Source organism: Epinephelus fuscoguttatus, linkage group LG4 (assembly GCF_011397635.1).
Source record: "Epinephelus fuscoguttatus linkage group LG4, E.fuscoguttatus.final_Chr_v1".
Lineage (NCBI taxonomy): Eukaryota > Metazoa > Chordata > Actinopteri > Perciformes > Serranidae > Epinephelus > Epinephelus fuscoguttatus.
Window position 1 is genome coordinate 26,570,493 of NC_064755.1, and position 23,031 is coordinate 26,593,523.

General features: G+C 42.4%; 1 protein-coding gene across 3 annotated transcripts; it reads left to right on the forward strand.

The window, feature by feature from the left end:
• Window positions 1-91: 91 nt before the first annotated feature.
• On the forward strand, window positions 92-23,005 carry dapk2b (death-associated protein kinase 2b). Of its 3 annotated transcripts, XM_049573375.1 has the most exons (12): window positions 92-250; window positions 863-1,020; window positions 10,995-11,216; window positions 12,855-12,993; window positions 14,532-14,661; window positions 14,773-14,821; window positions 14,914-14,940; window positions 15,038-15,190; window positions 16,871-16,916; window positions 19,723-19,812; window positions 19,907-19,987; window positions 21,612-23,005. In XM_049573375.1, exons 2-12 carry the CDS (start codon window positions 944-946, stop codon window positions 21,690-21,692), a joined length of 1,095 nt encoding a protein of 364 aa, XP_049429332.1. In that variant the 5' UTR covers window positions 92-250; window positions 863-943; the 3' UTR covers window positions 21,693-23,005. The 3 variants fall into 3 exon arrangements, with proteins under 3 accessions (XP_049429332.1, XP_049429331.1, XP_049429330.1); XM_049573374.1 differs by lacking the exons at window positions 19,723-19,812; window positions 19,907-19,987; window positions 21,612-23,005 and adding an exon at window positions 17,651-19,710 and having other exon boundaries at window positions 860-1,020; XM_049573373.1 differs by lacking the exons at window positions 19,723-19,812; window positions 19,907-19,987; window positions 21,612-23,005 and adding an exon at window positions 17,651-19,710.
• The last annotated feature ends 26 nt before the right edge of the window (window positions 23,006-23,031 follow it).

The following is a 23,031-nucleotide window of genomic DNA, read 5'->3' on the forward strand; positions in this document are numbered from 1 at the left end:
TAAACAGTCGTGTCTGTCATCTTTATTGATAGCCTGCCTCTCTCATGTATGCAGTTTCATAATAGAGCCATGAGGGGGAGGGACTTGTGCAGACACAAAAGCCTGATGGTGCAGCCACAAGTGACAGAAAACAACAGAGAGGCTAAAGGAGCAGTTTTGTGCCAGAAGTGCAGGCATGAGGAGAACAGACCGGCTGTAGGAGACCTGGGAACTGATGCAAGTTTATCGTCAACTCTGCGTTTGACAGAAGGTAAGACATACGGTTTGCTTTCAGTCAGTTTGTGGAGCCACTTGAAGTGAGACATGAAACTCAGATAGGAAGTCTGTAGTATTTCAGGGGATTTTTTGTGTTCACATTTTTGTATGTGCGTAAATATTCACTCTTACAGTGTATTATTAATCACTGTTCTCTTTTATGTTTCTGTTAAACTGAAATTCATAGCAGTAAATGTTATTTTGAATCCTTAGAAAGCATATGTTGCAGCTGTCAGCCTGTTTGTCAGACAAAATGTTTCAAAACAGGAGCAAATTTCACATATCCTGCCCCAATTACCCCAAAAGCTCATTTTTAATCCCCTTACAATCACAATTTAACACTGTTATTCTGCCCAGCTTGGCATAGTTCTGTGAGTTGCACTTGTTAAAGTTTAAAGCCAATAATCTGTACTTAGACAATTGAAAGACAGACTAAGTGTACTTTTTTGTAATTTCACTTGGATGTCAGCTAGTGTTGAGGCTTTCTCAACAGGCAGGTGAAAGTAGGTAAAGCTCTGAGATGGAATGCTTTACAGCGAGTTGTAACATGTGAGCATTTTCATCACTGCTGTCAGAAATCTTGAGGAACACCTCTTTGTATCAGCAGGGTTGGACTCGTGGAGAAAGGGAAGAAGAGCGCTGGATAGACGGGCTTAAGTGGCACACATCAAGGAGACAAACTACATCAATGAAGACACCCGGCATGGCGGTGTTCAAGCAACAGAATGTGGATGATTTCTATGAAATTGGAGAAGAGCTGGGAAGGTGAGTATTTCTCAAAGGTGAACAGTAGGAGATGTTTCATTCCACTCCTTGGGAAATGATCCTCCTCACTTTGTGCGAGTCAGTGTGTGATTCAGCTCTCCCCTGCATGCCTTTTGACACAGTGGTCCTCATGTGTACGTATGCAAACAGCTGGTCCTGTTAAAGCTTGAAATGGGGAGTGTCGCTGTGTTGAAGTAGGTTGAAGTTTACAGTGAGAGATAAAGTTTGAAGAGTAAACACACTCAGAGAAAACAAGCTCTGTTTGGACATGATGTGTCCAACCCAGGAAAGAGAGTAAAATGTATTTTGTAAGAGCTGCTACTGGGTGGTGGATCAATGTGTTGAAGCTGATTAGCGAGGCCAGACGTCGAGGAAACTGTTTCCCATGGGGAAACAGGTTAAAGGAAGTTCGTAGGGTGCAGTGTGGATTGAGGAAGCTACTAATCCACTCTGCACGGAAGGACAGCCTTGGCATGTGAACCACTCACTAACAGATTGACAGGGTGTGAAAGTTACGTGTCTGACCTCTAAACTTTCACTACTCATCAAAATGGACAGTAAGTCCTCATTTTTCCGGGTCATTTACTGAACAGCTGCTCTGACACACCCTGACAGCACACACCAAGACCTGCTGTGGGTGCTTCAGCTGCATTTACAGGCCTGTGGAGGAGGAGTTTTGTGTCTAACATTCACACTTTCGTTGATATCTTATTATTAATATCATAGAATAATTAAATGAATCTGCAAATGAAAAAAAATAATCTTACTGGGATAATAAGGCAATTTGCTCAAATATTAAAGGATGGCATCTCCAAATAAGGTACTCCTCTTTATAAATTGCAGCTAATGCTTTATTAATAGTTAATGAATCATTTATTAATGCTTTATAGATCAGTTATAGGTCATTTTCTTACATTGTGGGAAAGCGCTGCTGAATGCAACATGTATAAACTTTATCTATTGGTGTCTTTGTCTTAAAGTCTTTTTTAATGCGTTAGCACAATTTATGATTGCAGATTGTTTTCCATTGTAGGTGCTCTCCTGATTAAATAAAGGATTACTATACTTGTAAAATGATAATTTGTAAATCAATTACTCACCCCGTGTTATGTTGAATTCACAGAGATAACTGTTTTATTCTCATACCTTTGTGGTGAACGAAGAATCCAAAAACTGAGAAAATTCTTAATGAACTGAAGTAAAAGGGGGGCCGCGTTTAACAACAGCAAAATTATATAAAACATCTGTTTACAAACTCTTACACAACTTGTGCAGTTTAATCCAAGTCTCATTTATCCAGTCATATGCTCAGTACTTTCCAAACACATGCATTTTTGCTAAAACCTTATGATTAAAAACACTTCACGAACAAGTAGTGCGCCTTATTATGTTGTGTACGAATAAAATAATTCACCTGAGTTAATCTTGTGTAAAGTCCATGTAACAACGTGATTAGACATGAATTCCCATCAGGCACTGCAATGGACCTGATGCGAAATATGGAAATTAAGTGATGCAAATTAAGCAAACAGTGCTGTTTCGTGTCATATGCGTATTCGTGAGAGCTGAAAAAGCTGAACTTTAACGACCAATTTGCACCGCGATAGCTAATCAGCATTGAGATCCTTCAGGGATGTATGACACCAAGGACATGGGGGTGTCAGTTCATTCATCAATTCAACGATTTCACAAGCGTATGACGCAAGTTATTCATGCGTATGTAGTGAGTCAATGCAAAATATTCTAGTGTTCAAACTTGTGTGAGTGATGCAACGCGAAAATTTGCTCGCATTTGCTGTGAATAGCACATTAAGCACTTGCATTATAACTCTGCTTGTGCACTCTACTGAGCAGAGTTCTAATGCAAACATGTTTTTAAATACTATGGTTTTCGCAAACATGCATGTTTTTGGTAAGTACTGAACTGATAAATGAGACTTGGATTATACTGCACAAGTTGTGTGAGAGATAGTAACAGATGTTTTGCTTTTTTAAAACACGGCTGCCCCTTCATTTCAATTCATCAAGAATTTCCTCTATTTTTGGATTCTTCACTGTGGAGGTGTGTGAGAAACACAAAGTTTTTGTCATCAATTCAACATAACACTGGGTGAGTAATCAATGTACAAATAGTCATTGTGTTGGAGAGCTAACAGGAAAAATAAAGTGTCATACTGGCCAAAAGAGTGCCTCGTTGGAGAGTGTTGCCAGTAAGTTAAAGTAGAAATGTGTTTATTTAAAGAGTGACAATATCACTGAGTTGTGGTTGAGCTGAAAACATGTTAGTTGATAAGACGACTCTGCTGTGAGCTGAGCTTTGAGCACTGCTGTCATGGAAAACAGAAAGCTAATGTGGTTAAAAGCCACAGATGCCTGCAACTGAAAACAAGAAACATTTTTTTGTTTAGTTGCTAAATGTGTCTGAGAATTTTATCACCAATTCAGCAGCTGGGTGTCTTTGGTTGAACTTCTTCTAAGTTGTTGCGACAACTCTGTAGTGAGGTTTGGGGGATACAGCCCACCCCGCCCACGGTTTGTAACAGCCTCACGGGTACAGACATCACCACCACACAATGGAACTGTTACTCAGTTGTCCTCTTGAGAGGGTGGGGAAATTTGAAGTGGGGGGCCAAAAACTGTTTGTGTGGAGTTTTTAAGACGTTCTATACTCTGTGGAACTGTTGAGCCATTTGCTTTGGGAAAGTCGATTCATCATACTGTCCCCCCTATTGACAGATTTTAATGTCATGGGGCCCCACGCACTTGTACTCAATGTTTCTTTCCACATCTGACATGAGTTTTCTGTACACCAATCTGTAAAACAACACTTTGGTTGAGATGTGGGGCATTTACTGACCTGCATTACCATCTAAGTGATGACACTGATGATGCTATGCAGTAGGAAGTGTCACAGTGTGTGCTCACAGCTGCCACCGGCCCTCCCACCACACTGGTGAGAATTTAGTGAGCTGCTTTACAAGTGACAGTCAAGGCAGATGGTGCACTATGTGAGCTCTACCTGTCAACGGCAGGTCCAATCTTGTCCATGTTTGGTCATAATATCAAATAACTTTAACGATACTGCGGTGGCCATAAATGAAAAAATATCTCTGTTAGTCATCATCAAGCAACGACAAACATTCACAGGATGCACGGTTGGATAGGAAGTGCCATTGTCTGTGCATGCCTGTACAAAGATAAATAGCTTGTAAACTTCCTCCTGATTTTGAAAACCGTAAATATCGCCCTCACATCAAAGTGGAGTTTGTGTTTTGTGATTTTAACCCCACTATTGGTGGCATAGCACTAAAGATAGCAGTGTCGGTCCATAAGTCAGTCTGCTACTTTGGTCCAGACTGAAACATCTTGACTATTGGATTGCAGTTTTCCCAGAATCTATGTTTGGCGGTATGTTTTTTGCTTGCCTGTGTCCTTATGTGTCCTCTCCCTAAATTCATAGGTTTTTATGGGTCCGTAAACGCAGCGCAGGCAGAACTCTCCATAAGTTAATGCTTTTCCTCTGCAGCAGTTTGAGTTTGAGTTGCAGGATCAGATCAATAGATGAGAGGTGCAGCTGCTTATAGACCAAAATAAACAAATAAATACAAATAAATTAATGTTTAGGAAACCCTGAAATGTATACAGACCATGGATGTGTTAAGATACCTGGATACAGCATTGAAGGCGGGACCCCGTTCATTCCTATGAAAGCTCCTCAGTGGTGCATGAAGCCAAAAAAAGCTCTATTTTGGCAGTATGTTATTACCTGGATGATCAACGCTGCTTCCGCATCATTGGGTCCATAGAGCAAGCATACTAGAGACTTCTGCCAGACGAGCCAGCTATGTTTTAGCGCTCCACTAAACTGAATGGGGATAAAATGATTTGATCTTGCAGCTGTTCCAGACGTTCCACTTACCAAATGGATTAAATCCTGATAGTGGAACGAGTCACATAGCAGGGGTTGTGATGCTCACTAAAATGCATCCACTTACAGATGTCTCTTCCCCAGTGTTAGTCTCTGGGAAAAAGTCTTTTTCGGCCTCATGGCATCATGTGACAGACCCAGGAGTTGTAATTCCACCAGTTGGCCACTATGAAACATTGGCTTTAAAGCCCGGTGCACTTCCTGGAGGCCTAATTAAGACAGTCATGGTCCTCAGAGGATGAATGCATTTGGTGGTCTTCTGACTTTGTCTCTAGCACCACCATCAGGTCTAGGGTTTGGTGTCTGTGCTCTATAACTTTAAGGTGTTGACCGAAATGACCCAGTTACAAGTAGTATCAAAACATCTTCAGTCACACAATATCTGCATTTGATCCTTCTCGCACCATGGGTCTGATCCAGGACTGTCCCCACTCCCCACCGGATTAGCAAACTTTCTGTTGCAAAAGGTCAGTTCAATGTCTGCATGCTTAGCATGAGCTAACACAGCAGCAGTGGCTAACATCTAACACTGAGCTATTAAGTGTTCCCAACAGACCCCCACTGACACAGAAATGTCGCGACTGTTGTTAAACCCATTAATAACTGTTAGGTAACGTCAACTGTGTGATGCTAACAGTTAGCCCTGTCACTATGTGAGTGCGGCTGCCTGGGATGGAGCTTACACTCCCACAGCAGCAGCTAACATTACAGCCCATATAGTCTATGGTGTGAAGTCGAGCACGTTGTATTTGGTAGAGCTGGCGGTTCAGCGTGCCGAGATGCCATCAAGACGTTAAAACTGCACACCACTCCATTCACATTAAAGGGATCGGGTAAAGTGCTCTATTGGTATCTATTACTTTAAGAATAGCTATCAGTTGTTACTGGTATTGCAGTTTCTTTAACGATACCAAGCGCTAATCAGGTCAGAATTTTCAAATAAGATTCCTACCAACAAATACCTGCAAAACTAACAACATTCCCATCTAACTGAACGTAGCGTTTAGTGCTTGGCAGCATGACAAACTAAGATAATGAAAATGCTAACACCGCTTTCCCTAACCTCACAGAGCTGCTAGCATGTCTATAGCATTTTGTTATTTTACTGCTCAAATGTCTAGTTCAAACTGAGTGCAGGAACACTACAAAGGTCACATCACACAACACGTTATCCAAATTGTCTGTGCAACATTTGTAATTTCTATAAATACTACGCACATAATTGCAGAAGGAAATAAATTAGAGAAATCAATTTGCAGAAGTGAGTTGTCTGTGGAGAGGATGCAGGAAGGGCAGCCATGCACACTTGAAACCACAACCTTCACACACCAGATGCGTCGAAGTGAAAAGAGCTGACAGTCGCGAGGCAGACAGGTGCTGCTGGTGACCACAGCAAAGCGCTAGAATTTCTCCAAAGGGATTTACTGTACACGATGTATCTATAGCACCGACAGTAGGCATGCGTGTACAAGAAGCTGGACAAGAATGCGTGTTGTCAGGTCTGAGGGACATTCCTGCTGTTGACTGGGGTGAAAAATGTGTTTATTCAGTGCAGCCTGGCGGAGGGAACTCCACGTTGACCTCTCTGACATTCCTAGAGGTCCCATTTTGACAGAGGTCACCCGTTACTGTCAGCAGATGCTCATACAGCTTTGCTGCTCAACAGATACATTGTTGACATTGGACCACTTCAAAACAAGTGGGAATCTGGAGTATCCTGACCACTTCACGGCCATAAATGTTTAGATATTTAATGTCAATAGCAGATTCAGGGTTTTCAAGCATTTGCTGCACTAGATAATGCAAGGGAAATTACATTTTCTGCACTGATGAGTCATATTTAGAAGTTTGAGCTGCTTCTCCTTCCCATCTGAGATCACAGATGGTAGGGGCGGTTAGGGACAGGGCTTGGTCAATTATGAATCTGTCTGTCTTTGTCACGCCGCCCCAGAGGTTCAGCTGAGAAATGTGTTTAAATATTGGGCCGGCGCCACTTGTCCGAGCATTCCTCCAACCTTGGCTGTGGATAATGACCTTCAGCTGTTGGAAGTGGAAAGTCTGTGGGGAGATGGTACTTTCAGCCCCACTGGCCGGCTTAGAGCTAAGACAGCCGGCACGCCTGGCCCGTTGTGGAATACCACTCCCAGCATCACCGCTCTCACTGCTGTTACCCTGCACCTCGTAACAACACCAAACTAAAGCCCTTGGACTGACATTTGTGTTTTACAACAAACACCACAAGTGGCCGTTCTCTTCAGTCTTGTTTTAACAGGCAAATTAAGGACATTGTTGCTGCTCCTGCTTTGCAACAGTTCCTCCCTTGTGGGATGGGGTGCTTGATGTTTGCTGTTTGCAAGGGGAATTCATTGAACGAAGTACCCTCCCCCTCAGTTCACACATTATCACAGTCATCTCTAACAGGGTCAGCCTTTCAGGGATGTCTCAGGGGTGGAAATGTCCTGTGAATAGCACAGATAGAGGGGGCATTTCAGATTCCACGCCACTGCTTTGCTTCAGTACCCCACCCACCCTGTTTGTATTTTTTTCTTTTCAACGTGTGTGTCTCTTTGAAGACCATTGTTACAACATATATGTCCCCTCCCTTTCTCTCTTTCTAACCTGCATTTTCTGTTGGAACATGTTCACACTGACATCTGATCTCGTCAGTGCTTTTGTTGCACTGATAGGAATACATTAACTTGATAATAACCCCTCTAGAGCTTTGTGGTTGGAGTAGGTATGTCTTCAGAACCTGTAAACTATACTCAATTTATAGTACTGTGTATTGTGACACTTGTAATCTAGTTTTTATTTTCAGACTGTTTCAGAAATGCTCATTTGGGTATTTGAGGCCATAGTTTCCAGTGTTGCAGAACTCGATTGCATAATATTTGGTGTTCTATTAAACACTCTGTCCTCTCCAGTGTAATAGTCATTAAAGATCTGGGTTGTGTAATGAAAGTACACCCCGGCAGTGGCACTCCCAGAAATTTTTCATAGGGGTGGCCAGACAAGGCCGCTGAAAATCTTGGGCTGGCACACCAAAACTAAAAGACATAACTGAATATAAGGAATTTCTTATGCTGAATGAATCACTTATGTTGATGTCTATAGGCTAGTTGAAAACTATGTCAATATGGTGATTTATGGAATCACATACTGATATACTTGGGTTTCTTATTTTACAGTTAATACTAATTATCTGACTAATACTGGTACAGTTAATATTTGGAGTGCCACAATAATCCTGTCTTAATAGCCCCATTTCTACCTAGCAGCATGGTACAGTTCAGTAAGGTACGCTTTTTTTCTGTTTCAACTGTGGAAACTAGTGAATGGTACCAATGGAACTGTTTCGTACCGTCCCCATTTTTGGTCACCAAAAAATGGTCAATAGCAGACGGTCACACTGCTCAAGGCTGAGTTGTGGCTGGTTTTGATTTTTGATTTTGGTTTTTGGTATTTTATTAGTAAACTGTAACTATAAAATGAAAGGATGTTTTGCTGCCTTTCGCAGCAGCTGTAGTCTTGAGAAAAATAATTTACTGGGCCTGGTGGACTGGGCCTGGTGGACTGCTGGCAACTTTTAAGGTGGAACGTTTACTTGTAATGTTGCTCAATGCGTAAATCCATCAGCACACTTTAAATTTCAATGTGACAACTTTGACCATTCCATTAGTTTTCATTGGATGACACAGACGTTTAGTAACGAGTGGATCTTCGGATTATGTGAATTGAGAACAGAGGGGGAAAAAAAAGTGTCGTTCCTGTGGGCTGTGGCCTGTGGGCAACATGAAACCCCTGAGCTTGCCTGAGATGGATTAAATGCACAAACCCACTACTTTTAAACATCCCACTGAGAGAGACTCTCACTGCAGCTTATTTTATTTTGTTCTGGAAATGTAGGCGTGCAACTCCATTCTGTGGATGATAAACGAGGTGCAGACTGATAAAGGAGGAAATATAGCGAGTGCTGGACAGAGCAGTGAGTGACCACAACCCTGCCCACATTTAAGAGTACTGTTTGCGGTGGAAATGCTAAGTGGACCTAGGGTGTAGGTACCATACTGAAAGTGTTTGGTGGAACTGGGGCTTATGTGTTATGTTCATGTTAGGCAGCTTCACTTTTAAGTCGTTAACTGATTCTAAAGAACAAAACATTTACTGGGAACAAGCCTTCTCAAGTTTAGGGAGACTTGTGGGTGCCCATAGAACCCATTTTTATTCAGATATCTTGAGGTCAAGGGACCCCTTTGAAAATTACAATGCCAGTTAATCTCACACCCAGCCTAAATTTAAAGCGTTTCACAAGATACCACTGCCACCTTTGTGCTAGCTTGAAAATCGACCACGCAACAGCCTCTTAAAGACAATAATATTGGCCTCAAATTATTTTCGCTAGGGATGGCAGCAGTTGTATCAATTGTATCTTGAGGGCACTACTGCACCCCAGTAACTGATGTTATTTTTGAGTAAGTCTTAGAAAAGTCCTAGCTGAATGTCCTCAGTGGCGCAGCTCCCAGATGTGTTTGTAGGACTGCACAGGACAGGGTGTGCCTCCATAAGAGCAAACTGGCTCAACCTTCCCATACTAATGCGGTTAAGGAAAGGTTACTCTTGTATTTAATCCATTTATTTGTTTTGGGATGAGCTGGAGCTGTCTTCGTGTCTGTGCTCTTTGAAAGTACAAAGAGTAAACTGCTGTGTGAAATGAGCATCGCAGGAGCACAGTGTGTATGCATACGTTTTTGGAGAGGCTTTATCCAGCAGTTCCAGCTCAGCAGGCTTTTTCATTCTCCTCAGCAGCAGCAGCAGCAGCAGCAGCAGCAGCAGAGATGTGGCAGGTGGAGAAGGAGCCTGTGAGCCAGGCTATTCTTAGCCCACTAGACACCATGATGATAGTGGACACAGACTGGACAGCCTCTCACAGCCACCCTGGAATCTCTGTGCGGACAGTTATGTCCAAAACATATGCCTGGCAGTCATTATCTGTGTCCTCTCTATGTGTGTTCTTTCACAATGTCTAAAAATACAACTTGTCTATGTTGCATTGGAATATTCAGTAAATTCTTGTGTCCACAGACCTTAATATGTTTTGTCCAATCACAAGTCACTATTCTCTATGCATACTTGACTGAATGTCTTTGTCTCGGGAATAATAGTCTTCATCTTCCCCACTCAGAAACTTTTTGCCAACTCTGCCACCACACTCGCCCTCGTGTCCTCCTGTGGCCTGTTACTAGGGGATTAGTGACTGAGAGGCTTGTTTTCAGAGTCTGAATGTATAGAGTGGGCCGGTCAGCCCACAGCAGCAGGAAGCGTGTAAAGCAGCTGGAGTGGCAGCAGGCTAAGATTACAAGTGCTAGTCTGATGATAAAGCCATGGAGACTCACCACATATATTTAACTGGGCGACAGCACTGGAAAATGCCTTCACACTTCTCAATCAGTCTGTCAGTGGGTCAATTATAGGTAAAATGACTGTGTAGTCATGTCAGGGGAGAGTGGCAATAACGTTTACCAAGTTTATTGGTGGAGTCATCCCTGTCTTTTAAGATGAAATGCCCATTTTATGTTGGTGTAGCTCAGGGTTTAAATTCATAAACTAGATTCCATAATCACGTGTCCACAGGCTGTAGCATGCAATACAAGAACGCAGTGAAAAATTAAACAATAATCCACTGAGAGCTGGTCTCCAAGCCACACCTTGTGAAATATTCAGAGTTTCTGGGATTTTTTCAGTGGACTGATCTCTCGAGGATGGCTAGAAATTTGGCAGGAAGGTTGCTGGTGTGGGAGGACAGCAACTCTGTCCACACTGCCGGCCAATCTGATTGTTCTCTGTCTGTCCGGGAAACAGGAAGTGATGTACTATACCTCAATATTTCAGCTGGTTTTGACACAGTGGCTTCCTCCCTGGGGTCTGTCTTCACCAGCAGCTATATCCTGTTATTAATTGTTGAGAATTGTTGAAATTTTTCTCTGTCATGAAAAATGATACCTATATCACACTCAGCAGTGTCTTTTTTCTTCTTTTCTGTCCACAGTGGTCAGTTTGCAATTGTCAAACGCTGTATAGAGAAGAGCACAGGTGTCGAATATGCAGCAAAGTTCATCAAGAAGCGGCAGAGTCGAGCCAGCAGACGTGGCGTTAGAAGAGAGGAGATTGAGAGGGAAGTGGACATCCTGCAGCAGCTCCAGCACAACAACATTGTATCGCTACATGATGTGTACGAGAACCGCACAGATGTGGTGCTCATCCTTGAGCTGTGAGTCAACAATGCATCACAACATACATTCATTCATTTTCTGTAAACGCTTATCCTGTTAGGGGGGGCTGGAGTCTATCCCAGCTGACATTGGGCAAGAGGCGGGGTACACCCTGGACAGGTCACCAGACTATCACAGGGCTGACACATAGAGACAGACAACCATTCACACTCACATTCACACCTACGGACAATTTAGAGTCACCAATTAACCTGCATGTCTTTGGACTGTGGGAGGAAGCGCGAGTACCCAGAGAAAACTCACGCTGACACGGGGAGAACATGCAAACTGCACACAGAAGGCCCCCCCCCATGTTCATGTCCATGTGAGATTATTTCTCTGCACACAGATTGTTTGTTTAATCTGTGTTTGCCAAAAAACGTTTGCCAGGATCATGTCCCCGGATGTCTCTCACAGAGTCAAAAGGCTTGTGTTGCCTCAGAGTTAGGGCCCCATTTGGGTCCAGCAAGTGCCTGGCAACATGGTGAGTATAATTAGTCCTAAATGAAAGCTCAGTCGAATCAAAGCAGGGGTGAACTGACTGACAGAACAGTTCCTGTTAGATGCAGGATGAGACAGTGTGTGTCATTCAGTCTGTTATGTTTTCTTTGTATGAATATAAAAGAACATCATGTTTATGTGCTGCCAGCTGGACAAAGGATGCATTGTACCTTTTTCAACAGTGATTCAGGTATTTTATTTTAAAAAGGTGGAGAACTACAGTGATTTTTAAGTAGGGCAAACAAAAATATCTAAGGCATCCTGAACCAGCGCATCCAAATCCTGAGAACTCACTTTAGATAAAGCTCAAAAGAGTCCTTGTATCAGATTATCTGAGTGAGTGACTGAGTGTCCTTGTGGATGTGTATTACTCATGTTGTGGGGACATAAATCTGTTTACACATTGTGGGGACTTTTTTCCTTATAGGGACTTGCTTAGTGGGGACTCGCTTTCCTTATGGGAACAAATGCAAGTCCCTATAACATAAATCATTACTTTGCAGGGTGAGGACTTGGGTTAAGGTTCTGGCAAGGTTAGGATTAGGGTAAGGCATCATTTATGCTCAACGTTAGATATAGAGATGGACGGAGCCTTCTGTCCGTACTCCGTACATTTTGTCTGTGTTTGTGCACGTTTTCTGGAAGCTAATGAATATGAACATAACAGATCAGTACCACCAGAGATCATGCGTAGTTCAAGCATGATTCAACCATAAGAGACGACAAAGAAATTTAAATAATGGTGGAACAGAGGGAATCTGTAATAGATAATAAGATGTAGTCATATATAGTTAAAGTAGTGAAAAGAGTATGTTCAGTATGTATATAATGGCCATGCAGACCATTGCCATCCACAACACTGCCTATGGGTACAATATTACAATCTCCTCTTCTGTGGCCTTGTTTGTTGTTGTGTGAAACTTTTGACTCTGCCCTCTCGTGCCATCATAAAGGACGCATGGATGAACAAGGGCAGTGATGTTTACAACGTTTACAGTAAGATGGATGTATCTATTTCCATATGTAAAGGGAGCAATGAGCTTTAAGTCTCCAGGAAATTAATGTATATCAATGTCATGTCCTTTGAAGTGATGGAAACATGACTGTGTGTGTCTGTGTGTGTGTGTGTGTTACAGGGTGTCTGGAGGAGAGCTATTTGATTTCTTGGCTCAGAAGGAGTCTCTCAGTGAAGAGGAGGCCACTCGGTTTATCAAACAGATCCTAGACGGAGTCCAGTACCTCCACTCCAAGAGGATCGCACACTTTGATCTGAAGGTACAACGTGCTCCATCTTTGCATCGTATGTAACCTATACTAGTCCCATGATGAAGATGAGTTATTTACTCCCACAGCTACTTAACTGTCCACACGTGCAGGGTCGAGCAGGACTTAACGTCAAATATATATAGCAGGTGTCTAATGTATGTGCCGGTAGAGTCTCGGCATTCTGAGTCACACATCCTTCCTGTTTTCTGTGGCTGAGGTCCAGACTCTCAGATACAGACACCACAAGGTTATCTCCTCACTTTCAAAGAGCAGCGTCGCCCACACTGCTGATAGTCACTGTCCTGTTTATCTGCAGCTGCAGCTCCTCCTCTTCACTTTTAATGCTCTTTGTGTGGCAATTGAGGGAAAAAAACACTCCATGAAGGGCTCGATTCAAACTTGCCTGAGGCCATGACCTTTAGTTCATAATGACGGATCTGTGCACTCATTTGTATTTGCAGATTCTGTGAAATCAGGGTTAATATTCAGTCTAGGAAAATGTTGAAACTGTCTGTCCAGTCAGCGCAGATGTTGCAGAGCTTGTGACCTTTATATTGATTTATAGCAGTCCAAAGCTACACAGTTGCTATGGCAATCTCATGAATGAACAAGCTGTGTCTTGTCTATGCAGGAATGGTCAGTCAGTGTTTGTAAACAATATCGCCAGTGAAAGTAAAAGGAAAGCCAACATCAGATTCAATTTTCATGGCTTCCTCTTGGTTGCACGCTGCTTACGGTCTGGCACCTAGTTACTATTGTAAAGTCTCAACCTCACCTGTGCACTGTGTCCAGGATCGTCCCAAGCACAACAACCTAAGAAGTAAATAAGATAATATAGGCAGAGGGCAGAGTCTCTGCAGATAAACACACCATCACACACTTCTACTGGGTCGTGAGCGATGATTAAGATAGATTACTTTTGTCTTATTAGGAAACCTCTGCATAATATACCCTGACTCCTCGCAAAAACCAAAGTGTAAAACAACAAACACCTGTTTTACAAGGAGTTATGTACTGAACTATTTCCTAGGTATTTCTTGGTTGGGACCACGAACTTCCTGTAGTGGTTCCGACCATGAAACAGTCTGGCACATAACACCTGTAAACATCAATTTGTCTCTTTTACAGTATTGCTGTTGTAGGAATTGAATAAACACAACATGTTGTAGTTAGTTAACTACAGAGGGGCCAAAGATTGTGCTTCTTGTAGCTGTTTGTGCTAAACTGAAGTAAATTAGCCAGCTGGGAGGCTTAATTTCTTAGCGTAAAAACATGAGACTCTTATCAATCTTCTCTTTGCCAACTCTCAGCAAGAAAGTGAACAAGTAAAATGTCCAAGTTGCTCAACTCTCCCTTTAAGTATTTCATTGTTTCACGCTAACAAGTATGACTGTAATTGTTGCAATGTTTTTCTTTAACGCTTGCGCAAAAGGCAGCTTTACCCAGGTAAATTATTTTACTCAGTGTTGTTTATGAATTACCCAATCTTGGTATTAGTTGAAATCTGCTGACAAATGTGCCTCTGTTTTGTTGTTTTTGCACTTCAGCCTGAAAACATAATGCTGCTGGACAGGAATGTTCCTCTACCCCGCATCAAACTCATAGACTTTGGACTTGCACACAAAATAGAAGCCGGGGCAGATTTCAAAAATATTTTTGGGACCCCTGAATTTGTCGGTAAGTGTTTTTTATACAAGATGTGTTTGCGGTGTAGGGCATTTTAAGAGGAGGCTCGGTGTTTGGCCTGTCGCTGTTAGTGATGCAGGAGTGTGTGCTGTCTATTTTCAGCTCCAGAGATAGTCAACTATGAGCAACTGGGATTGGAGGCAGACATGTGGTAAGAGCTTTTAATTACCTCTGACTCTGCTGCCTTCCACACAGCAGGCTGCAGTGCATAACTTTGGATTAACCTTGTGCTGTTTTTCACAGGAGCATTGGAGTCATCACATACATACTGTAAGTTGGGATGATTCATGATTATGATTAAGGCATCTTAATGTACCAGAGGAGATTATCGAGGATGGACTAAGTGAGAGTGTGAATGTTGTTTCAGCTTAAGCGGCGCGTCACCTTTCCTGGGCGACACGAAGCAGGAAACGCTGGGAAACATCTCAGCGATGGACTATGATTTTGATGAAGAGCTCTTCAGTAATACAAGCGAGCTGGCCAAGAGCTTCATCAGACAGCTCCTGGTGAAGGACACGAGGTAAAAGAGCAGACAAACAGCTGAAAGTCAAAGCTCAAGTCTGAGGACTCCAGTACAGTATTAGAGGTTGCACTGTAATAAATCCAGAGTGCACATAATAGACAGACCTGATCCAAATGAGAATAAAGGCCAGCCAGTTCACAGAAATCTAGAGCAAGGATTAAGGCACATTTGCTCTTGGTAAACAATGCAATACACACAATAAAATAAGTTAAATAAACATTATTTACACAGCAAACTAATCACAAAAAAAGCACCGTGTTTCTTTCTTTGTGCCATGCGAATTTGTTCTTGTTGCTAAAAGTGGAAATAGACAAGTTGTATGCTTTAACTTATCATTATGAAATAAATGTTGGTTAACTAAGGGTGCAGGGACCCCCTGGAGTCCTTGAGGGAGTTCCAGGGTGTCCCCAGAAAAATGGGGAATATTTATTTTCACTCAAAAGTTGCTGTAGAAGTTAGCACAATGTGAGTAGCAGTCATAAGTGTTAACATTCTGGCATCCGTTTCGGATGTTATCAGCCCATTAAATGGCCGTTATCTGGGGTTATAAGCCTCATAGATTTGGGTCAGCATGGATCTGCTGCACCTACTGTTCAGAAGGCAGTTATTAGCCAATTGTTACTAGTTTGTTAGATTTCACATTCCTTAAGTTTAGGTGCCAAAATGTGTTTAGGTTTAGATAAAGGTAATGTTGGCTATAGTTATTGCCTTCACAATGACTTAAACCCCGGTCTGATGGGTGAAAGTCCTGTGCCATTTGTGTGTCTAGCGGGAAGTTTGATTTTATGGCCTGATAATGGCCTTCTCAATCAGATAGAAGATTTGTCAGGCCCCTACTAACCCATATCTATGATGCTTATCACCACTGATAACGGCCATTCAATGCCCTGATAACTGCAAGATTGGCTGATTCTGAATTTAAGCTTCACTTCCACCACGGTTATCTCCTCAGCTGCAACTCATTCATATTAAACAACCCAAATCTTTTGAGTTAGAGGGCCCTGAAGTGAGATCTTATCCAACTGGGGTCTGTGACCTAATGTGTATCATTTTAAGGGTGTAAACGTAAATGGTTGAGAACTGCTGCTATAGAATCATGACACCATTGCTATATAGAGTGGTTACCTGTGACTTTGCAATTCTGTCTGCCATCCGGTGCGTTCTCCCGGGAAAATAAAGGTTTGATTTACAGCACGAGGGAAGTATGTCAACCACTGCGCAACTAAAACAGGTAGAGGATAGTGCTTTTGTTTCCCCTGGTAGCTATCAGTAGCTATCCCCAGCTACCAAAAAGTACCAAGGTAAGTTTTTTGCAGTAACTTGCCCCAGTAGTGGAAATGACAGACAGTGAAACTACCGAAGTAACTGTGGAAAACAAAATGCAGATTGTCCTGTGTTGTTGGTAGTTGCTTTGAGGGAAGCAATGTGGTTGCCATTACGACAGCGACACCAACAATAATACCACTTGGAACCACTGGGGGGGGGGGGGGGGGGTATTTAAAAAGACCTCTGTTTCCACTTTAACATGTGTTTCAATTTAAATGCACCTCTAGGAAACTGGATATTCCTGTGAACCTATTCCTGAGAGATTCACTTCCAAAAGCATGACTGCTTGCCATACTCTGTGTTGTTCATGTGTATTTACACAGCTGCAATTTCTTTGTGTCATCATTTTAGAAAACGGATGACCATACAGGACGCCCTCAACCATCACTGGATTAAGGTATGTGCTTGATTTATTTGTATCATGGCATGTTTTTTGTCCTCTCAGTAAGTACTATCAGCCCCCACCTACATGTGAAAACATCTAACAGCTGATGTCAAAGGTAAAACACGGGTAACAGGTTTGTTTCTTATTAGAGGAAAATTCATCTTCAAATCTGGCAGAAAAAATGTTGACTTCATACTCAAAAAGTTCACACCCATTAACTTTATACATTTATGTTCTGGCCTGATGAAATAATATATCACAGTTGCTGTATATTGTTTCCATCAGTGCACCACACCCCCTCTCTGAGGAGGTTTTTATTCACTCTTAACCTATCAACACACTCAGCTACACACATCTTCTACAGCTGTGTTTTGCAGTTTTAAAACTTTGTCCACAAATCCAAATGACTGACCTGAAGCAAGATGTCACTAATTGTGTTTTTAACGGCATGGACATTTAACAGCCTGTACTGTTGAAGACGACTACTCCAACATTAGCTGCTGAGATGCATGTGAAAGGTGTTTTTGCTGTGGAGTCTTCCTCCTGTCTGGATACAAGCATGAAACCAGGAAGCATAACACACCCAACAGGAATGTCTGCTGTTTTTGTGGCGCTCTCACCTGCCATGGCTTTCGCTGTAGGGTCACACACTAACCCTACAGTGCCACATCAGCTGGTGTTTTCAAGATGCAACAATGAGACAGCCTCTCACTCAGTGTCCCCTCCCTCCACCCTTCTGTCTGAAGTCCTGTGGCCACATGGAGGAAGATAGCGCTGCCCCTGAGGCCGAGAAGAAAGCGGAGCAGCTGAAGACGAAGCGTCTTAAGGAGTACACCATCCAGTCCCACTCCAGCATGGCCCAGAACAACACATATGCCAACTTTGAGCGTTTCGCCCACGTGGTGGAGGACGTCAGTCTGATGCAGACGGAGCTGTCGGAGGTGGCGGAAGCCCGCCACACTCTGCAGGGTGATATAGAAGCACTGCTCTCCATCTACAATGACAAGGAGGCCTGGTACAAGGAGGAGAGTGAGTCTGCGAGGAAGCAGCTGTCTCAGATCCGCTACGAGTTCCGTAAAGTGGAGTCCACGAGGAGGCTGTTGCAGGAGGACATGAAGTCTATAGATGCCACACTAGAGAGCATCAGTGGGAAGTACAGCCAGAGGCAAAGTCAGCTGGACTCTCTGAGGCAGGAGCTGAACTCTGAGCTGCAGTGGCTGCAGGACGTAATGAGCTGTCTGCATCCGGAGGGAGCCAACGGCAGCATCCACAGCGGCAGTCTGAATACGGACATGAGGCAGGCGCTGAAGGAGCTGCTGCATCAGTCCTGCAGGAGGGAACTGTGCCCCGAGGCCAAACAGCCACTCACAGAGTCCGGCTAACACACAAAGAAAGACACACCTTTACTGACTTTAAACATCTCAACATGTTTTTAAAAATTGTTGTTGTTTGCATTCTACACGTTGTTGTTTTTTCAGCGACACTTTTGAATGTATATCTGTGTAGTCTTTACTTTTTCTTTCTTTCTAATTTTTATTTTCTCCTGTGAACTCTGTGGTACGATACTTAATGTAACAGTAGGAAAAGGAATTTGAGGAATGCACTTATTTACATTCTTGCTGATACCACTTTTATATTGTCATGGTAGATATGAAGCTACAGGCAAGAGCTTAGCGGGGAAACACATAGCTCGGTCCTATCCATATGTAAAAGCAAAAAACTGCCCTCCAGCACCTCTGAAGCTCACTGTTACATCTTGTTTGTTTAAACCATACAAAACCTGACATGTAAAAACTGCAAACTGTGCTTTTATGGGGCAGTGACTGAAGGAAGTCATGAATGCAACCCCCCAGGAAAATGTCAACACCATTTTGTTCGGATTAAACAAATTAGATATAAATTAGTGAGCTGCAGAAGTACTGGTAGGCTGATTTTCTAGCATTTGGACAGTCAGGCTAGCTGTTTATCCCAGCTCTCATTGCTAAGCTAAGCTAACCACCTTCTGGCTGCATGATTATATTCAGCAGACAGATATGAGAGCGTCATCTCTCATAGTCAAATAAGCATATTTCCCAAAATGTCAAAATGTTTCTTTTAAGTAGTGTCATGAAGGCACAATAGTAGGAATTATTCTAATAATGAAGATAAATGTTGTGCTTACTGTGTTTTGGCCAGACGAAGACATGGGAACCAACATCAGCTCTTTTCAATGGAATGTTTTCGAAGTTCACACTTTTTAATTGATTTAGTTTTTCATTCCATTTATGTTTAAGACTGTATATTCATGTGTATATTTTGTTCACAGTGGTTATCCATTTATAAAGTTACATGTGTAGTCATTTATGTTTTTTTTTTTAGATTATTTTTCATAGATTCAAATGTGCACTTTTACGAGAAAATGAATTTATTTATTTATTTTAAAAACTTTTTCTCTTAGTTTCTTTCTTGGATATGGTTTATGAGCTGACAGCATCAAAAGAATACTATCTATGAGAAGATCACATGCGTGTGAAAATGTCACCTCCTTATCAGTGTTTTAGCATCTTAGGGGATGTACACGCCCCACACTTTTTGGACTTTGATGTGCACACTGACATTTTTCACTGTCATCTACGCACTGAAATAAATGCTCATCAGTTATTATGTTTCCCACTTACAAATTCTTTTGATTTGTGATCTTAGATTTCAATACATTTCCTGTTGTATCTCAGATTATAGTGTCAAAATTTGCCCTTAAGCATAATGTTTTTGGACTTGCTTTAAGATCTGACAGTAGAATGACAGATACTTTCTCTGCTGTGTCATTGTGTCTCTACAGCCTCTGAATCCCAGACAGGCCATGGTGAAAAGGCTGTCAGTGGTCAACTTGGAGAACTTTAAGAGACAGTACGCCAGACGCAGATGGAAGGTAAAGCGCACTGTTTAATTATTTCCTCACAGCAGTCAAAAATTGAACTTCTGTTTGATTTTGGACTCATTGTTTGCTTTTATTTGTTCAACAGCTGACATTCAGAATTGTGGCTCTGTGCAACCACTTAACACGGATCATGAAGAAGGGTCAAAAGCTGCCTGAGCAGGACGGAGTAAGCACTCACTGTTGTAAAGCTAACAGCAATGGCTCAGTCTGGTGGAAATTTTGCATATGGACTTTCTTGCCAAGAGTTAAACTAGAAGACTGATACCACTCTCATGTCTGTGTGGTAAATATGAGGCCAGCTGCATGTTAGCTTAGCTTAGCATAAAGACCAGAAACAGAGGGAAACAGCAAGCGCGACTCTGTCCACAGTTTCCAGGAGGTGAATATTTTTACCTAGGATGACGAAGGCATGACTTACTCTACTCTGCCTTACTCTGCCTCTGATTGGCTCACCCTGATGTTCTTAATCTAAACCTAACCAATCTCACTCCTCATGCCTAAACCTAACCAACCCAACCAATAAAGGCAACAAGAATTAGCTAATCAGAGGGAGGATAAGGCCCCAATCACACAGAGAGCATTTTGCAAAATGCGAGGTGCATTGCACTGCCTTTTTTTTTGCGCCTTTTTTTTTGTTGCCAGGCAACCACCCCATCATGTCCTTATACTAACCTATCCATTTTTTCACAGAAATGAGTAGCTAATTAGGGCACAGGGGAACTGAAGATCTGTGTGGGTGCCTGAGACTCTAAAAACAGACGGTGGATCACAGGGAGTACCACCATTTGGTCCAGGAGCTTCGCCTCAATTATGGCCGTTTCTAGGCATATTTTAGGATGATTCGGGGGCAGTTTGACAACCTGCTGTCTATCGTCAGGCAGTATAGCTCTGGGTATCCAGCAACCACTACCACCAGTTTCTCCTCCATTGTTTACCAACTGTAAACTTGTTGTCGTGACCACCAGAGAAGGCCCACCTCTCAAATCATCCGATTAGACAATGGGAAAAAAGATGATGAAAAAAGAGATGACGTGGGGAGTTTTTTCAACTCAAGGAGTTCAGAGCCCTCAATCAAAAATGCCAGGCACCTAGAGCGCAGTCACAGCGCAAAAACTGTGAGCAAAAAGCTTCATACTCATTAAAAGGCAGAGTAGGGCAGGTCATGCCTTCGCCAGTTGGAAAAAAAATGGCTTCCAGGAGCAGTGACTTGCCGGAGTCACTCCAGGAAATCACTCCTCCTGGGAAAGAAATAGTGCAGCACATAACCCCTCATAAACCCACAAATTGTAAGTTTTACACTTCAGATTTGGTACAGATTAGATAAGTAAGATATAAGGTGTCAGTTTGCAGGGGCACTCCTGGCCTCTGGGGGCCCCAGACAAAGAAGCTTATCGAGACCCTGTCTTAACTAACTGTGTCCAGCTGTCATAGGGTAGTTAGAGAGCCCCACTTATGGGTTTTTGGAGCAGTGGAGGTGCACTGTGTAGTGCCTTTATGCAAGGTTTAAGGGGGGTTATAGCTGTCATTGCAAAATGTGCCAATATGAGTGGCCATCAGAAGCCTGTTTGCCTCTCCTGAGGGTTTGCTGCTGTCAATTTGTGAGCTTTGGAGATTCATTTTGTTCCCTTCAGACAAAGCCAGGCTATCTGTCTCCTTCTGCTCGCTGTTTCTCCCTGTTGAAAACAATAAAATGATCTTTACACTTTGTCAGCTTCTAGCACTGTCATCGCCTCTCACCACACAAATAACTTCACAGCTGTTTCTCAACTCAAACTCTTTTACTATTTCAGAGGGACTGTGAAAGTGACCAAGAAGAAGAAGAAATCTTGAAGAGGAGGCCGAGGACCAGAAAGAGAAGCAGCACTTCCTGAGAGCAGCAAGTGTGGCTGGTTGACAATGTTCCGGTTGCGAAACAGTGACTTTGCACCTTTTGTTGACGCACACTTTGCAGCTCCTGCTGGTCATAAAGAGTGCGCTTACAGTATCTGTTTGAGTGACTGCTGCAGCATTTTCACTGGTCAAGGCAACTTTGCGTGTCTCGGTGACCCAGAAAACCTGCAGATCATCTGCTGTGTGTTAGATAGCGTTCTGCCATTTCTAAATTTACTGGCATAAGAAGATATAACTGGAATATTGTTGACAGGAACTGAGAGGCCAATGTTAGCACGTCCTCATGAATGTAGGCAGCTTCCTCTTATAACTGCAGTCTTAAAAGGCCCTCAGCTGTTGTTTAACGTCCGAGTATTGACAGGGTTAGATTATTTTCTTTTTATTGTGCGGGCTGCATGTGTGGATTTACAAGAAGTGTATTGCTGTCCAAAGCACTGACAAATAAATAAGATGGTAGCAGATCTTCAAATATTTACATGTTGTTCTGTTTAACATACAGCAAACACACTGTTTACCATCCACCTCATCAGCATTAGAATAATTTGCCTGGAGCCTGTACACAATACAGAGCTGTCTGTTTACTGTGTTAACACAATATGTTTTTAATTTACTCTCAGTTATGTCCAGTGGGGTAATAATTGCATTTCATCTTATGCACACATGAAATACTTTATATATAAACGTGTAATAAATGTTAGAGTTCAAGTTTTTAAAGCAGTTGTTTGGTCCTGATACATTAGACTAATGGTGTTAATATAAATAACTATAGACAGTCTAGCACTGGAATCAATCCAGCGGAAATACAGCCATCCACCACCTAAAATGAATGTAGGCCAGGGGTGTAATGGCCTCTTCTCTACTTCCTACCCCCCTACTTCCAGCCCCCTTGCTCAAATCACACCTATCGTCAAAGTCAGTCTTCATTTTGACCACTACTACACACGTATGAAGTTTTGTTACCGCATCCTTGTGACAGTAATACATATAAACATCTGTTAAAATACTCAAAACAGCTTTTGTGGTATGTCCGCCCACAATAGGTGTCGGTAGGATGACATTTTGCAGTGCTGACTTACTGTAACAAACACACAGACTCACAAGGTAAAAACAATACCAGCTGTAGCGACAATGTTGCGGCTGGTAAATATCAGCCACATGTCTTAATTTCTCTGTATCTTAGCCCATTAAAAGGAGCATACACTGTTTTAAACATACATGCATCTTCTTTCCGTTCACTTGTATGTACTGTATGTATTGTAAATTTAAATTTTGTTTAATAAATTAAGGAACGTGATTGTTTTCTTTGTGAGTTTCTGTGAA

Coding starts and splice junctions, on each gene's coding strand:
- dapk2b (XM_049573374.1), top strand. CDS start 944: ATGAAGACACCCGGCATGGCGGTGTTCAAGCAACAGAATGTGGATGAT. Junction 1,021..10,994: donor ATTGGAGAAGAGCTGGGAAG/GTGAGTATTTCT, acceptor TTCTGTCCACAG/TGGTCAGTTTGCAATTGTCA. Junction 11,217..12,854: donor GTGGTGCTCATCCTTGAGCT/GTGAGTCAACAA, acceptor TGTGTGTTACAG/GGTGTCTGGAGGAGAGCTAT.